The sequence below is a fragment of the Trachinotus anak genome, unplaced genomic scaffold, assembly GCF_046630095.1.
Source record: "Trachinotus anak isolate AG129_WGS33_773 ecotype Australia unplaced genomic scaffold, CSIRO_AGI_Tana_v1 ptg000010l, whole genome shotgun sequence".
Lineage (NCBI taxonomy): Eukaryota > Metazoa > Chordata > Actinopteri > Carangiformes > Carangidae > Trachinotus > Trachinotus anak.
This window is the reverse complement of record NW_027273861.1, coordinates 9,230,361-9,248,967: the sequence shown is the minus strand read 5'-3', so window position 1 is coordinate 9,248,967 and position 18,607 is coordinate 9,230,361. Positions and strand designations below refer to the sequence as shown.

Sequence of the window (18,607 nt, the reverse complement as noted above, 5' to 3'; positions counted from 1 at the left end):
TGTTTCCGCTCAGGTTTTTCAATGGACAAATTGTAAGTCAAAGTAATCAAGTGGAGGGAAAGTTGGCAACACATTTACAGACAGAGGACTGACACTGAGGCTTCTTTGCTATGTAGCCACTGTAGACAGGTTTAGATTTAGATTAGTTTTAATCAACTTTGCTGTATTTGCAGCCCACGTGACACCTTCTGTTTTACCTGAAAACCTGCAACCCAGAACATATTTGTCATTTTTACTGCTTACTTATAAGCATACAAAACAACTTTTAGTGCACAACAGTACTGTGGCTGAATGCATCCAGACTTTGACTGGAGCTGCTACTGTTGTGCTGCTTCCAGTGCAGACACATAAAGGTACACATGAAAAAATGCAGGGGAAGGATGCAGGGGGAGGTCCCCGCTGCCTGATGGGAGTGTTGCTGAGAATAAGTATCTAAACTGTAGTAAGAACTGAGCCGCTCAGCTGGTCACAAGGCTGCCAGAAGAGGCTCAGACCCCTGCTCTGACAAACACACACACACCCCCACATACACATTCTCCCATCTCCCTTACTCTGTCGCCATTCTCTTGCTCTCTTACACACAAAAGAGGAGGGCTTGTCCTGCTGTACTGAGTTAGAGCGGACAGCCCTTAGGACTGGACTGTAGTCACTGGACTTGTGTATGTGTGTGTTATGTTGCTGTGGACGTCGGACTGGATGCTGGTTTAGCTGCACGGCTCAGCCCCTTCTGTCTGTGAGGACTGCTTCAGAGCAAGAACAGCAGCAACATGGGATCAGTAATGTGTAAGTGATGAACACATTGGCTATTATTAAGTGTTACCTGTGTGTGTGTGTGTGTGTGTGTGTGTGTGTGTGTGTGTGGGGTTGACATACTCTGTAAGTAGTTGAAGTCTGAAGGGTCAGCACCTGGAACAAGTTGAGACATGATGCACTCCTGCCTGTTTGCTTGGTACCACTTTGGCGTTGGCAGGAGGCCCCCTCATTTTTTTTGTGAGGTGGACTTGCAGTGTGTTTTAACAGGAGTAGTTGTTGATCTTAGTCTACACCGGTGGAGTTATTTTGCATATACTATATGTATACGTGTGTGTGTGTGTGTGTGTGTGTGTGTGTGTGTGTGTGTGTGTGTATGTATGTATGCATGCATGCAGTGTTGGGGAAGCTAATTTGAAAGCAAAGCTTTGTGAGCTACCAATTACGTCTCACTGGAGGAACTTGAACTACAGCAAAGCTACTGTAGGCAGAAATCTAGGCTGGTTAACCAAAGCTACTTAGAAAAAATACTCAAAGGTCAAGTGTGTGGTGTGGACTGCTTGACAAATGCACTGCCTGGACATGCCTTCACAGCGTCAGGATGAAAGAGAGAGAAGCAGCGGTGAAATACAATTTTTTAAAAAAAAGATTCCTTTCCTATTATGGTGTGTGTGTGTGTGTGTGTGTGTGTGTGTGTGTGTGTGTGTGTGTGTGTGTGTGTGTGTGTACATATACACACAATACAATAATATACAAGTACAGACACATCAGCAATGATGAATCATGATATTGTACTGTAGTGTTGTGGTCCGTCACAAATTTTCAGTCAATGTAATTACAGATGATGGTAAAAACACCTACCATACAGCTACCTTGGCTTTTAGTCCGGGGTGATGCAATTGCCCTTTTTGCCGAATTACTATACCCAAAACTTTTCTGTCCTTTCCTGAAAATGGAGGCAGAAGAGGAATCTATGAAAAGACATTTTGTTAGTTTGAGGTTACACTTTAATGCCTCACAAAAGTGTGATTTTACATCCGTTGCTTAATGTGGGGAGTTTTGAAAAAGCTCAGAAGGCTTGAGTGTGGGTCAGCATCAACAGCACTACTGTAACCCAGTCAGAACATGTCACTGAAAATAACACCACAATAAATGGGAGAAGAGCTGACAGGGGAAATGAAGCGCCTGAGTGAAGAGTCAGTCCCTCACAGCAGGTTGTAGTTGTTTGTGTTTGTGGTAGTCACAGGGACGGGCGTATGCAAATGCTCTGTAATAGGCTTTACTTTCTAATGCAGAGATTACGACAGAGACAGACAGGCTGAGAGAAGCGCGGAGGTTAGAGGCACCTTGCTGGCTCTACAGGGACACATGCAAGAACAGCTGCAGTAGCACTGCCGTAGGGGGATGAAACTGTTTGTGTGAGTGTGTGGCAGAGAGAAGCATCGAGGAACCATTGTCTCTGCTGCAGAGCCAGTGGGCAGGCTTGACGGGTAGATACAGTGGATTGGAAAACACACACTGCCATCCCAGATGAAATTAGGTGGATTTGTGACTGGAGATGGACGCTCAAGGCAAGCTGCGATACCAGACCCTCCCGTCTAGATGTCCAAACTGTGGTAAATATGGACGAGCCTATTCCACCATACGGATCTCTACCTCTGAGATGGAGTCTTACTACCACTTCCTGGGGGTGTGTCAGGAGACTGAGTCAGCCATACTAAGAAGTACGTCTACCTACCCCTCCACTCTTCACTCCATGCTTCCCTTCAACTTGTCCATTTGTGTATTGTTTTAGTGTCCAGAGTCTAGAGTCTAGACATTTTTTTAGACCTAATACAAGCTTTGTAGGTGCATCACAAATGTCCTTGCACAGGGTCACAGTCGTGTTGGTATTTGGGGAAGAAAGCTCTGGTTTTCATAGTTAAGTCTTTTGTCTGGTGCCCTGTCTTGTCTTGATTGTCTTGTGGCTGAAGCAGTGAAAATTCAACATGTCTTCCTAGTTGAAGTCATTTGCTTTTGACATGGGTTAAATGTTTTGAGGAAGGTGACATGCTTTTGCAGGACAAATGAAGTGTTGTGCTGCACAGTATAGAATAATGTGGCGATTCAGAAAATGTGCTTAAGCAGTTAAAATAAACAAAAAGCACAATAATTATTTGGTGCTTTAATCATACAGTGCAAATGCAGCAGTTTGCTTTTCCCTAAGCCACTAACTGTCAGTAGCAATGACAACATCCTGCACACACACAAACACCAAACTCATCCAAAACAAAAGTCAAGGTCAAGTTTGTTTTGGTCCTGAGCAGTTTCGTTTGCTTTTATTACTCTGCCTTCAGCAGTGGTGAGGATTTAAAGTTAGAAACACATGAAAAAAGGAGATGTAAAGTACAATTGCAATCAGTTGTGGAGACTGGTCATAAAACTTGTACAGACTTTACATTGTACAAGTAGTATTTAGTGTGTTGTGATCTCTTTGTGTAGCTGGAGGTGCAGTAACTACACATAAATAATATATTATTATCTTTTCAAAATGAATGTGAAAAGCAGTGGCCCATTTTCACCAGTGCACACTAGAGTTCAACATTAGAACAGAATAGAAATTAAGAATACAGGAACTCTCTGCTCAGCGTCAAATGGATGTGTGTATATATCACTGTCAGTGTGGTGTTCACAACTTGCTTCTGCTGCCACCAAGAGGCCAAATATATCAGTTATTATAGGTTTAATAAAGTATTTTTATTTTAATCCAAACGTCAGTCTGTCCGTAACCTTAGTCAAGTTGTTTTTCTGTTTAAACCTTGACTAACCACTGCTTTATGTGTTGTGTTATATGTTTTATGAGTTGGTCAGGCTTCCAGTAAGTGCAAGTGTTAGCTTTCATAAGTTAAGTTTAAGCTTGCTGCAGGTTTTGTTGCTACAGAGGAAGTTAAATCCCAATGAGTGAAAAGCACCTCTTGACATTTCAGCTGCAAAGATGGACAAGAGACCAAATCATTTGTTCAAATGCCAAGACTTACCGGTGCTACAGAATATCATGTTGAGGAAAAAAATCAGTCTGAAAACTGTAGCAGGCAGAGGAAATCAATCTAACACCTTCCCCGAGTCTGAGTGTCTGTGAGTACGTGTCTGATAAACAAGCCACACAAATCTATAATTTATGTTCTGTATTTTATTTTTCACTTTTACAGACAATATGTGTCTGTGTGGAAGTGTCAAGGTGTCAAAGGATTGTGGGAGATTTTTTTATTTTTTTTAACTTTTTTAAATTTTTTTTTCCTTGAGGCCTTATTCAGCAGCAGCTGCAGGCCATGATGTTCAGACATAATGTTTCGACTCCAGACTTTTTAAAAGGAGGCCTATATTACTAAAACTATTACTAAAACAGCAACAAAACAAAAGATTATTAACATGGATCCTTTTCATACAAGGTATCAGTTTGCTTGATGCACAGTACAGTAAGTCCCTCCACATACAGTTTGATGTGAAGGACGAAAATAGTGAAGTCAGGAGGAGCAGCAATCTGTTCTTCATTTAAACTCACTGAGACACTGAAACTCCAGCTGGTAGCAACTGTTCATAAGGTGAATCTAGTTACAAGAAATGCTGGATTCCTCAGAGGGGGAATAATATATGTGGAGGGGGGTTCTCAGGTAATCATTTTCCAACAGTTATCTGAATATATTATCTAAAAATCAGATCAAAGCACTCTCACACAAAGACATTGTGCTAACAAGAGAAAGAGCAGATGTGACCCATGGTCATTAAAAAACAACAAGCACATGTCACCACAATGTGGTGATATTTAGTCAGTTAATCAGGTTTTGCTTATTCAGAAAGTGCTGATGATAAATGTCCTCTTTGCATAAGATACATAAGATTCAGACAAAGTTTAATGATAAACCTGGTCGTATTCTACATGTTTCAAATTGTCAACAAATTCCACAAGAAGATGAAAAACTGACCGACAAACATTGTCTGTGTATCTAAAGCCTGATATACTGTATCTAATGTATACCCTCTGTGCCATAGAGATACATTGTTGTCCAGATTACATATATACTACATACATCAGTGAGCCGCACTGTTGCAGTGCGTGGTATGTTCTTTAATAACCATTAACATACATATTGTATTTCATTTTGACTCAGAACACCAAATATGCACCAATACATTTCCTCCTGTTTGAGTAACATTTGTTAAGAATTACATGTTTTAGGTATTCTATGTTGTCATCACAAACATTTCCATTGACTAATGCGAAATTCTCCAGAACCCTGGTTTGCCATGTTTAGATCTTGTCATACTTAGTGATGACAACAAAGACGACCACACACACATAATTGCACACATTCTTTCGCCACAGGAGGATGACATTAATTTGTGTCTGTAGTGAGTCAACCCTTGTGTTTGGTGTTAAGACACTGTCAGGCCCATGCATGTTTGTCAGTAGTGTATATTTCATGAGGTGACGATGACATTCATTGGAATCTGTGTGCATGTGTGTGTGTATGAGTGTGTGAGAGAGCCCTGTTATCAGCAGATCCTGTCATTAGACATCCTCTGATTGTGTTCTTGTACTGACGCCTTCTTCCTGAGGACCAATAGGAAACCCCCCCTCCCCTGGACCTTGAGGTACAACCACCCAAAAATAACACAAGCAGTGTGTGTGTGTGTGTGTGTGTGTGAGTGTGTGTGTGCGTGTACTTGTACTTGCTACATAGTAAGGACCAAAAAAAGTATTTTACTAACAGAGTGAGGACATTTTGGGAAAGTGAGGACATTTTGGCCGGTCCTCACTTTTTGAGACACCTTCAAATCACATTTTGAGGGTTAAGACTTGGTTTTAGAGTTATGGTTAGAATTAGGTTTCGGTTAAGGTCAGGGTCAGGGTCAGGGTTAAGGTTAGGCACTCAGTTGTGATGGTTCAGGTTAGGGTAAGGGGCTACGGAATGCATTATGTCAATGAGTGTCCTCACAAAGATAGAAGTACAAGTATGTGTGTGTGTGTGTGTGTGTGTGTGTGTGTGTGTGTGTGTGTGTGTGTGTGTGTGTGTGTATAAAGAACATCTTTTTTCTGCTGGTGCACTTTCTTCATTAAAATCATCCCATATTTCAGAACCTGCTTATATTCAAAATATAAAATAGTTACATTTGTTTTCAATTATATCTTTTAATAGTGCAGACCAAAATCTTGATATTTAACATACCCAGACACACAGTTAAATCAAATTAATAAAAAACATCTAAAAATATTGGCCTTTAACCTCAGTCAGACCCACAGTAGTTCAAATCCACTGGCACAGGACAAAGGATTAGCCTCAGCTGTAGAGAGGGGAATGAGAAAGACACAGAGAGCTCTATAGTGACTCATGATGACGACTCTATCTCAGAGAGATGATGAGGTTTATGGTTTTCATGTAAAGTAGGCCAAGCATATTTCTACACTGCTGTCCTCCTCTAGGCAGTAAGATCTATGAACATGTGAGAGTCAGTCAACAGCTCTTACTGGTCAACAGATTATCTGAGGAGTTCACACATTTATAAGGATTGTTTCTGTGAGATAAATACACTTGATTTTGCAGTACTTTTTTATTCATTTCTGTCATTTCAGCCCTAAGATTTCATTTACTTTATTTCAGTCCTAAGGATTACAAAATAAGCATCAGGAGTGTTGACTGAATCTTTAACCTCTTAGAGTATTTTACAACTGATCTTCAGCATTAAAATCTTTTAATAAAAGGAGCCAAACTGACATTACCTTTAAACACAAAATGCTGGAGGGGGGTGATTGAGAGAAACACACCCTGCCTGATCTGAACACTTACAGTGTTTTATTTGACTTAAGTGCTTGTCATGTATTTGCTGTAACAAACATCATGTATGAGCATAGGGTGGTTCATAAGTGTACTTGGCACCAAAACACCCTAGCCTTAAGATGGTGATCAATTATGGACATATCATCAGATCTGTGGTCATATGTGTTGGACACTCGGAGGAAGAGAGGAGCAGAGCTATCAACTGATCATCACCTGGTGGTTGAGCTGTTTTAGATAGCGTGGGAAGCTGCTGGACAGACTGGACAGGTAAACCAAAACATGTAGTGAGGGTGGCCTGAGAACACCTGGCTGAGGCCAATGTCCATAAGGTCTTCAACCTTCAATCTCCCACCTCTGGAAGAACTTCAAGTCTTGGACATGAAATCTGAGTGGGTCCAATTTAGAGCCTCAGTTGTGAAGGCAGCTGTTCAGAGTTGCAGTCAGAAGGCTGCAGGTGTCGTGGCAGCAAACTGAGAACCTGCTGGAGTACACCAATGGGGAGGGAGGCCATGAGGATGAAGGCCTTTAAGGCATCATTGGTCCGGGCATCTCCAGTAGCAAAAGATGTGTACCAGTCACAGTGAAGGCTACGGAGAAGTCATTTCAGTTGACCTGAAGGAAATTCTGGCATCAGATGACTTAGGAAGGGAAAGCAGGGCTTGGCCCAGGCTGTGCTCAGTAGGGGAGGAAAACTGCTGAATCTGACTGGGTATGTCGTTGGGCAGTCACAATAGCACTTTGAGGAATTTCTGAGATTCAAGACTCAGGGATAGCCTCTCTTAGATCTCTGGCAGAGGTCACTGAGGTGGTCAAAAAGCTCTTCTGCAGCAAGTTGCCAGGAGTGGGTGAGATTCGCTCTGAGACACTGAAGGTGCTTGGTTGACACACCTTTTTAATTTCACATGGAGGTCAGTGACAGTGCCTGCTGACTAGCAGGCCAGGTTGGTGGTTTCCATATTTAAAAAGAGGGACCAGAGGGTGTGGTCCATTTATAAGGGTATTGCACTGCTCAGGATCCTTGGGAAAGCTTATTGCAGGGTGCTGGAAAGGAAGCTCTGACCAATTGTTGAACCTCAGATTCAGGAGGAGCAATGTGGATTTTGACCTGGGTGTGGAACAACTGACCAACTCTTACACCTTAGCAAAGTTACTGGAGGGTAGTGGGAGTTTACTCATCCAGTCTAGTTGTGTTTTCTGGACCTGGAGAAGGCTTATGACCATGCCCCTCTGGGGGTCTTGTTGGAGTATGGAGTACAGGGGCTCTAAGTAAGTCCTTAATATAACTGGGGAGAGGGCTGTGTTTGTATTCTCACAAGGAAGTCAAGCTTATCTCCAGTTGGTGTTGGCCTCCACCTGGGTTGTCCCTTGTCAGTTATCTTGTTTGTGATTTTCATAGACAGAATCTCAAAGGGCAGCTGGGGGGAGGAGTGTGACTGGTTTTGGGGACCTTAGGATCTTATTAGGGTGCTTCCCAGGTGCCCTCCGTTGGCGTTTTCCAGGAACATCCAACTGGTAGGAGAACCTGGGGTAAACCCAGAACACACTAGAGAGATTAGATTAGAAATGGCTCAGGTTCCCCTGGGAGGAAGTTGTTGGGGAGAGGGACATCTAGACTACTTCGCTTACAACTCTGCTGCCGCTACAGAAGAAAATGGATAGATGGATGGACAAAATGCTGTCCTTGCAAACAAAGTGCAAAAAAATCTCAGCCTACATACACCAAGTTTCAGTATTTATATGGGTTACACAATCGATGAAGTATGTGTTGGCAGACAGTTTTCCTAATTTTAAAAAGATGAACATATTGCACACATTACAATGAAAAGTTATTGCTATGCATGTGTGTTGTGCACATTCACAGATTTGTTTATTTCTCTGTGGGTGTCAGTTTCAATCTCTGTGTATATGTGACTCTGTATTTACCTGCTGGGGGAGTGCAGTCTCTGCAGGCTAGGCTCCTGTTACCCCTGCCTGGGCAGGTCATGAGATGTTCAGGTCCTGCAGGCTCAGGCTGCACTGGTCACATGTTGACTCTAAGTGTAGGTCTGCTGAGAAGAAAGACAAGAGCCTTTTATAACTCTTAGACTTAAAATAATTCTTACAGAGAGGGGCATAATGTGAAAACAGCTTAACAATGCAACCTAATTTGGAACTTTAAGAAATAAAACAGCTCTATTCCCACACAGAGTCCATGGACTGGATTGAAAGAAGGAAACTGAATCAATCATGATTCTTTAAACTAAGAAATATATCAACAAATAGGTCAATTTGCTTTTCTTGATATTATAAACCTCATTTTGCTTTTGTTAAGATTGGAAAGGGCACCTGGAATATTAACAAATGTAAAAACAATTATGTACCACTTTAAAAAGTATGTCACATCAAATGATTTCAGGCAGGGCAAGGCATGTGATGCAAATGAAATCATGGGCAAAAAAATAACAAACTCCTCAGATGAATAGAAGATAATGGACTTCGTTATATATTCAATGGGGTTATGTTAATGCTGACTTTCACAGCATTTAACCAAAACCACCAAAATTTTTCCCTAACCAACCAAGTTGTCTAAACCTAACAACATGTGGGGTGTAGTTCGTGAAATTGGTCTCTGATGTCAAAATCCTACATGGTCCATTCAACCATCTAACCCTAACCCAACCAAAATGAAGTTTGCAGAGCAAATTAGAAGTAAAGAGAACAGACGTTAAAAGACATAGTTGTGGACCAACACAAAGTATCAACGTGTGAGAAACTGTAACTGTAACAATAACTTTACCTGTTGTTCCATCAGTTTCATGTGGATGCATTAAAGCTTAATGTGTGTTAGATGAAAGAATTTGAGAGAAATAATTTATTATACGTCCACAAAAATGTTTTTTTTGTTTGTTTTTTTTTAACTTCCTTTGCTCAAAGTTCTTGATTTTGAAAACTTTTGTGCAGTGGGAATGAGTACTGAACATACACACACACATTACTTGTCTGGGAATACAGTAGTGTTTATGCTCTTGTAGGAAGTAGGTCCCAAAACACATCCGATGACTCAATAAGCATTGTATTGAAAACAATGACTGTGTGTCCATATGTGTGTCTGTATATGTGTGCAGTTTTGTATCTGTGCCCAGCAGGTCTTGCATGGGTGTGTGTATACATTTATATTGTGGGTGTGTGTTTTACAGTTAATTCTATCACTGTGTACTGTTCTATTAAAAACTATGACAACAAGAGCCATGGTGGTAGAAGTGGAATGAACATGTGTTTCCTTTAGTTTTTTTGTGAAAAACTAAGCTCACACATACACACACGCATGAACACACACACGGAAATGTACATATAAACAATGTAAGTGTTATTATAATATAATTCATGCCTTATTGGTCTTAGCGGACATCTGTCAGAGCAATCACTGACCAATCATAATAGATAATAAAATGATGTGTCTTATTCCTCTGCGCCACAGAGCTGCATTGTGTTTCAAAAGTATTTAAAACATCATACCCTGTTACATGTTCCTTCATTACCATAAACACTGTAGTTTATTTTGACTGAAAATAGTCCCCAATAAGTTTCTCCTGCGTGAGTAATGTTTGCTAAAAATTACTTTGTCCAACTTTGAAGAAATGTCTCAGCCTTTTTAGAAAACAAAATTATAAAACCATTGCATGTGTTTAAAGATTCATGGGTAGGTAAATCAGAAAATACTGAGAGACACATTGTGTTTGATCTTTTCATGGGATTTGTTGAAAATTGAAATGGAAACTCTCAACTTTACATTGTGTGGTCCTGGCTCACCTCGACCTGACCTTTACTTGGTACTTTTTTTGGTGTTACCTCCGCCCAGGTTCCAAGTGAGGTTAGGAGATACCAAAAGGTGACGTGAAAACACTGCAGACTACTGACTGGTCAGAGAGAATCATCTCTTCCACTACAGCCAAGTGACAGCGCTCACTGTAGCCTGTTCAAATTCTGTTGGCAGTATGGTAACCCGAAAAACCACGACATGCTCATTTCAGGATGTGCAGACATTTCTCTGTTTGGTATCCCTTCAATATCCTCCATTGTTCATGTGTTTGTGTCACGATGACGATGACATCGATAGCTTTGTGCGTCATCACTAGAGTAACAACACCACATTGAATCAAATGCACCAAGTTGGCAACACTGCCTGTAAAATGCCCCCTGATGATGTAATAGAAACTGTTCATTTTGAAAGAGCAATGGCTAATGGGGAAAAGACAACTTGGCCGGCCGACCAACGGTGTAACTTCATCACTCAGTCAGTCATGGACAGCTGTGTTTCTCAAGCTGGCCTCTGTTGCGGTCAAGCCAAAAAAATGGGTTTTTATTTTGCAGCGTGTTCTGAAAAGGTTGGTGCAGTATGTACCACTGCAGAACTCTAGGAGGTGCTGTACTATGCTAATATTGCTAGCTTTTATAATTGTGGTGTGGGCTCAGATGCATGGTGGTTAAAGGTGGATGGGCCTTCTTGGTGGACAGTCTCTGTTGTCTTTGTTTCCATTTGTATTTTGGGGAATCCAAAGCTTTTAAAAATCAGCTTCATGAAGTGGAGCTCCTGCAAGGACTCTGTTTCTCCAGCACTCTTATTACCTGGCCAGCTCATCTGAGACGGTGGAGGTATTGTAGTCGATGCAGGTGATACAATGATGTTTGTACAATTGTCTTTCTACCTGATGCTCAGTGTTGTGTAGGTGGTCTATGTCTCTGCTCCGTACAGTAGAGTTTTGAATTTTGCGAAGGCCCCACTGGCACAGGTGATGCAATGATGTATTTCTTTGTTGATGTCAGCTCGGAGGAAAAGAGGCTGCCAAGGTAGAGAAAGTGATTGATGTTGTCAGTGTGCGATAGTGGGGAGCCAGTGGCCAATGGAGGATTTGTGTCTCCAACAACCTATATGGTTTAGTAAATGTGTCAAGGTTGCACTGCTGATCTTCTTCTGTAAGGGTAAAGACCTTGGATTTGGCCTTAAACTTGTTTAAGTTTCAGAGCTTACTATCTATCTGTTCTACACAAAATGTAATCACCAGGTGGCAGGTGAACGCACCTTGACACACATCACTGCATCCCCACGTCAGAGACCCCGCGGCCACTGACAGTCCTGGTCCCCTCACAGCTCTGTCTGATGGTTTCTCACCTGTGTCTGTTTTAGCGCCACATTCAGAGCCATTTGAACTGCTGGTCTTAATTTTAGCTTAAAGAGAAAATGGTAGACTTTGTGTTAAGTTACTCTTTAGGGAACTTGTTCTAAAAAGGTTATTTCCACAGACTGTTCACATTTGGCAGCAGCAGGTACATCATAAAAACACTACAGATGCATAGACATACCAGCACACAGGTACTGTGATGAGAATAACATCCAGACAGCAAAACTGAAACACATCTGGATCCATGTCTGTGGACACACACGCACACACATTAGTGTGTGTGTGTATGTGTAGTTCTCCCTCTCTCTCTCTCTCTCTCTCTCTCTCTCTCGCTCCCCCTCCCCCGCCCGTCTCTGTCTTTTTCACATACACGCACACCCTGCCCTGTCTCTCCTGATAGGCTGTTTGCTGCTCAGAGCAGAGCTGTTTCACTACAGCTGGAGCTGGAAAAACTGACCACAGATGCACATAACAACTCTAACACACAGTGCAGGGCTCTGCTCCAGCTGTTTGTGTGCTCTTGTGACTAGAGAAGCAAAGAGAGGGCAAACAAAAAACCCAACAGGCTTGGTTTGAATGTCAGGAGTCGTCTGAGTTGATGAGGAGAACGGTGATGAAGAAGCAGCTGCTGTTGACAGACTGATATTGGGTTGTCCTCACTGGATGTGGATACCATGAGATTACTGCCATTTAATTGGATTACTGCTTTTCCTGGAGGGACTTACCTTTACGTCTGTGTACGTGTTCAAGCCAGGAAGACGTTAAGATGAGTGTCAAACACATTATAGGTAATGCTCACACACACACTATAAAACTTCAGACTCGCACAGAAGTTTGGTCTCAGTTTGTCACTTCACACTCAACCTTGTTTATTCATTTAGTGTCTCCTTCTGCCACACTGCCTCCGGACCGACTGAAGATTTTTGTATAGCTGTAGATTTACAGTGTAAATATTCATGTGCTTGTTCTGCGGGCTTTGTTTAGACAGCAGACGGTTGGTCAGGAACACACACACACACACACACACACACACACACACACACACACACACACACACAGACACACATCTGTTGCCAGCCATGCTTCTCTGTCTGCCTGGTGTCATTATTTTTCCATTTCACCAGTCTTTTCCATCATAGTCTGCTGGTAAAGTGATTTAGTTTACAAATTATTTCCTTTTACTTTGACTGATGATGGAATTTTAGTTTATCTGCACACTGTTATGTTGAGACAAGGTAAATAAAGATGCCTGTTCTTTCTTCAAAGCATAATAAGAGACGGAGCATGGATCTCTTTTTTCCATTGTGTTTAAGTTATTTAAAGTATAACTTTATATATACTGTAGTTTTTAAATTATGAGGGGGTGTAGGGGTGTGTTGGCTATGTTGGATGTACGTTAACCTCTGATATTCAGTGCAAAAGTGTAGCAGTTGGGAGGATAGCATGTGTTGAACTCATAGAGCCACTGTAAAGACTGTGCAAAGGTTGATTCTAATAAGAAAACTGTAGTTTGTCCCAACCTAACATGTGCAGCAAGACTCTGTGAGATTACCGAAATTCAACATAAATGCTAAATGTATATCATTACATCATTTTTTTTATAATGTCTTGACTTGGTTGTATATTTTGCTTGACTTCTTAAAGGCCTAGCCCACAGAACTGTGTCTGGGCTTTTGATGTGCTCCTCATCCAATCACTCATGAATCCCATTCTCATCCAATCCCACATTGTCTTGTATCGGATGGAGGTGGGATCAGGAGAAAACTGATGATGAATAGGGGATGCATGGATTGCATGGCTGGGACAGGGTCCATTAAGAAAGAGGAAAAAAAGTTTTATTTTTGCAGTTAATTTCATATTATATAGCTTCATATTAAAATGTTATAAACTTATCCATTTGTTTATTTCAATCACAGTTGGATTATATGCAACAAAAACTCCAGTGAAATGTTGCCATTGTGTGACCATATTTAATCCAAGCAGATTTTGCTCTTTGCTGGGAATCGTGCTGTTCTGCTGCTCTGAGAACCAGCAGCAGCAGCAGCAGCAGCAGTGATAGTGTGAGATCGTGCTGCTTAATCCTTTTAAATTTAGAGCAGATGGATGCAGGAAGGTGTCAGCCAAAGTGTCTGTGTTGTATTTGTGTGTATGTGTGTGTAGACAGGGGGTGAGGTGAGTGTTGGCGCCATCAGTGTGTTGCCATGGAGTTGAGACACCTGACAACCTGGCAGAGAATCGTGTGTGATACAGCTCAGTCAGTCACCAGATTCTTGAAGCTGCTTTCTGTGATCCACCTGCAGTGTAACTGGTGTTGCGGTGGTTTTACTACTTTTTTGGCACATGTGCTGTGTTACACTTTTGCCATTACCAAACTGACACACACATCTTGCATGTCCAGTCAAAAAAAAAAAAAAACCCCAAAACAAAACAGTATTTGTGTGCTCCATCTCTGAGGGTGCCTTCACACCGGTATCTTGTTCCAGACAAGGGGAAACGATACAAAGTTAACCCGGTGTTTGGCTCTCTCCACACACGGGGCAATATCTCTGTATCAGGCTTTTTCGTCTCCAGCTCCAAGGTTGACCCATAAACACTACAGTGCAAAAGCCAGAATTTGTGCTCCTTTAGTTGTCAGGGGTGCACACACAGACAGGGGCGGAGTGGGATTAAAAATCAGCCTGGGACTTTAGACTCAGACTGCCCCACCAAAACCCATCTGCAGACGCACCATCACATAGTGAAGTGTCACACTTCACTATGATGACTTTTAGAAAAATACATAAAATAGAAACCCATGCGCATGAATTATGTTTCTATAATTTTGTAATGGTTTAGTCTAATTGTTATTTACACAATGCAATTACAGATTCTAAGATGCTTTTATTACTGTATTACTTTTATTACTGTAAAAACTATGAGAAAAAGACCTTTTCATTACAGTTCACAACTACGACAACAAGGATAGAGCGGTGAGTACAGAAGCAGACATTCAAATTTTAGTGGCTTTTCTTACTTCACTAGATCTTTCCATAATAAAAAGGTCAGGTCTGAGCTGATCGCACACAGTCTGAGTAACAGACAACAAAACCAAGCTACACAACTCGAGCCCATTCTGCTGCTCTGCTCCTCCTGTCAGTTCCTGCTGCTCAGTGCTCAACTATTTGAGGCATGTGGATTTTTCTGGGGTTTAACTTTAACTATTTTTATGAGCTTTTATATACCCTTAAGCTTTGCTATTCATAAAAGTGATTTAGAAGCAGTCCACTGCTGGCTGTCTCAGTGTTTAACTGATGATAAAAATACCACCACATGAATGGTAATGGGGTGGGCCTCATCAGCTAACTCCAGCTGATGAGGCATCTCTACTGGCTGATCACCCTGACACAGGACCACCTATCTCTCTCCCTCTTACTGTTTCTCGCGCCTTCCTTTTCTCGCTGTCTGTTTCTTTTTTTCTCACATTGCGGGGACAGTATGAAATGAAGAACCCCGCTGGTCAGCGCGGCCGATGAGTGGCCAACAATTTCCTGCATCCTGGGGGTTCACTGAATCAGCACCTTGGCCGGAGATCACGGCACTCATTAAAATCAGGTTTCAGCTCATCATTGGCTCAAGGTCCAGAAGCCTGCAGGCAGACAAAATCACATTAAAAAAACACAGAGATAAATGGGTCAGTAGCGTGTTGTAAATGGCACACAGCTTTCTAACAATTTGAAACAGTAAAAACCTTTTGTTTAATGTTATTGTGATGGGAAAGAGCCAGATGTGATGGATGCAGGTCTGAATAATAATAGATAATCCTGCCACCTGCACACGTGATGCTCTCCCGTGCATTCATCAGGGTACTACCACCTGAGGGGCTTGAGCACAGTGATATTTTGTCAGTGCCCACCACTGTGCAGAAGAGAGGGAGGGAGCTGTGTCTGGCCACAGGTAAACTTTGGTTCTACACACAAGGTGATTTGGTTTGATGTGCAAAGTGATGCATAAATGAAACTCTCGCTGTCTTGGTTGCAGTTAGTCTGACCGTGGAAGAACAGATGATTAAAGTGTGTGTCTGCTGGGACCATGGACCGATCATATCAGTAATGTTTCAAACTAACAACCACTGTCAGCATGTTTCATTCCTCTGACTAGCAGAACAGGTTGGCAACAGGTATGATACAGAGTTTGGATTATTACTTACAGTAAAATATAAATGTCTCTGCAGATTTGTTGGAGCTTAGGGCTCATCCCGTGGGCAGCTGCTTGATTCCAAATGTGAATCTCTGTGTTGCTGCTCATCTGTCTGACATACAAAATGCTATTTTTCGTTAGATCCAGATCAATCCTGTTGCCATGACCTGATAATTAATAGTTAAATATAACCGCTGTAACTGCTGCACTGACACTTGCTTCCCGCTGCTGTGTAATGGATACAGGTATTGCATATGAATTATAAATAAAGAGAGAATTCGGTGACAGGTAAACATGATTGGTAAGATTTATTCGTGTAAGCCATTACAGGCTCTGTGAAATTGAAGAGCAGAGTGAAAGAGGCTAACATCACCACACATGAACAGTATCTAGTGATTCTCAAGAAGCTTGTGCCTGTGTTTAGACCAACTAAAGCCACACAAATTGCAGCTTATGTCTCAGAGCTGGAATGTGGGGAAAAAACCTGACAATCAGACACTGTAGATACACGTAACCAACAGAACTACTGTAGCTATATAGTGCATTTGGAAAGTGTTCAGACCCCATCAAGTTGTTTTTAAATGTTGCAGCCTTATACTAAGTTAAAAAAAAAATCGTTCTTCTCCTTATCAACCTACACTCAGAGAGACATGATGACAAAGTGAAAACAGAAAACAGACATCTTAACAAATTTATTAAAAAGAAAAAACTGAACTATCACATTGACATAAGTATTCAGACCCTTGGTATGACACTTGAAATTCAGCTTGGGCGTCTCCCATTTTTTCTTAATTACTTTTGAGATGTTTCTACATCTTGATTGGAGTCCACCTGCAGTAAATTTGATTGACATGATTTGGAAACACACAGAGGCTATGTTAAGCTCAGATAAAATCAGTCTACCAACTGTTGCACTCCATTCCTACATTGTTCACTTTCAAAATGTATTTATTACCTGCATCAGAAATGTGACATCCTGCACTGATATTGAATTGACTTTAATTGTGCCTTGCAGATTCATCCAATATGAATGTCATACCAAGGAATATTGGGCTAGTTACTTACATTGTACTTATTCTATTGCTGGTCATTTTCATCAGTGGTAATTATGAACTCTATGAGAAAACCTGCAGTATTTTACGTAAAATTTCAGCACCTACAATATATCTTATTTCTTGTCATTCATCTTTGAGTGTTCTTATACTGTCTCCTGAGCAGGAACTCACTGAGGAATGTCTTAGCCTTTCAAGAGGCCCTTTCAGGTTTCCATCTTTCCTCTAGGAACCATAATTTCAGTTAAACTGAACTGGACTGGCTGCCCAACATGACAGCTAACTAGCTGCCAGTCAAAAACACATAGAGACACTCTGACATTGTACCTCCTCAATGCTCTGAACTTAATCTTTAAAATCAGGAACCCCACTGGTCCTATTGATGTGTTTACCTCCTATATAACCTGACATCTGCTTATACGAGTGGTTCCTGCTCTTACCCTCTGCCTCTTCAGTCCTCCATCAGTTTCTAAAAACAGAGTGTTTCTGTCTAGACTTGAAGTGGTCATACATCACGGCCGCCTCCACCACTCCTCTACTTTGATGTTCCAACAATAGAGAACATCCTCCCTGTTTAAGAGTCTCTGGTTGCATAACCTTGTTGTTCCATATGTTCCTGGGCAGCTAGAAAACATTTCCTAGATCCTTTGCCACAAATGGCACTTCTTTCACAGACGACTCTGTCACATCAAAACACACTCATAGACACCCACTCTTTATAGTGGTGGAAGTGTTTAAAAATCAGGTGATTAATAGTTTGTATGGGAGCTTCTATTAACCAGATCAGTCCATGATGCACTGCAAATTTTAAATATCCTAAGAATTCAGTTACACACCCAAATTATTTAGATTTTATTTAGATTTAAGAGGGAACAGGTTCAAATAAAAACCATGCAAAATCATTTGATTCATTTGGGTATGAGGCTAAATATTGTACCTTGGGTATTTTTTTAGCTAAACTTTGGACCTACATAAACCTGAAAAAATAAAAGTACAGACAGTTTAACATAGAGTGAAGCAGGAAGCATAACAACAATTATTTTGGGGATCATCAAATGCATCAAGTTAAATGTACACTGAGACTACAATAGTATCTGACAGTTGTAATGTTAAATGGCACGTTTGAGCTATGTGTCCTCTTGCTAGGTTTCCAGTGGTTTTGATTCATTTTTATTTTCTGTGTTTGCAAAAACTTTATAATAAAAGTTTTTCCCTTGAAAAATCTAACCCTGGCTCAGGTTTCACATCATGTTCCATGACATAAATTAAACTCTTTAAATATTTTTGAATTTTGATTCTCCACAGTCTTAGCTTTCTGTTAAAAATTGTGCGGTTCATTATTAGAATCAACAAAACTACCGATCATTTCTGAGTGGAACAGTCTGTAATGGAAACAGCGTCTTTGATATCCTGGGTAGGTCAGCAGACTCGGATACTAAGAACAGTGGTGCATTGATATTGCCCCAGTTAGAGGTCAGTCTCACTACCAGCCTCTGTGCTCTTCTTCTCCTTCTGTCTGTCCCCAGGCCCAGCAACACACAAGCATGTTTTAGAGTAATAAAGTACCGTCAGTGTTAATGCATGTCTTTATTCTCAGTGACAGAGAAAGGTTTGTTCACCATACACTGCGCTTAGAGCTTCAGGCTGCAGGGGA

The 18,607-nt window shown here is 41.2% G+C and overlaps 1 protein-coding gene across 2 annotated transcripts in view; it reads left to right on the top strand.

The window, feature by feature from the left end:
* mcf2l2 (MCF.2 cell line derived transforming sequence-like 2) overlaps positions 1-18,607 on the top strand; it is a 124,370-nt gene that overhangs the window by 12,601 nt on the left and 93,162 nt on the right. The window contains exon 1 of one of the 2 annotated variants that reach the window (XM_071487343.1): positions 1,611-2,474. The exons of the other annotated variant lie outside the window; for it this stretch is intronic. Coding sequence (XP_071343444.1) covers positions 2,309-2,474 — 166 coding nt within the window. The 5' untranslated portion in view covers positions 1,611-2,308. Of the gene's footprint in view, positions 1-1,610; positions 2,475-18,607 lie in introns of those variants that run through there. 2 annotated transcript variants of the gene reach the window in all.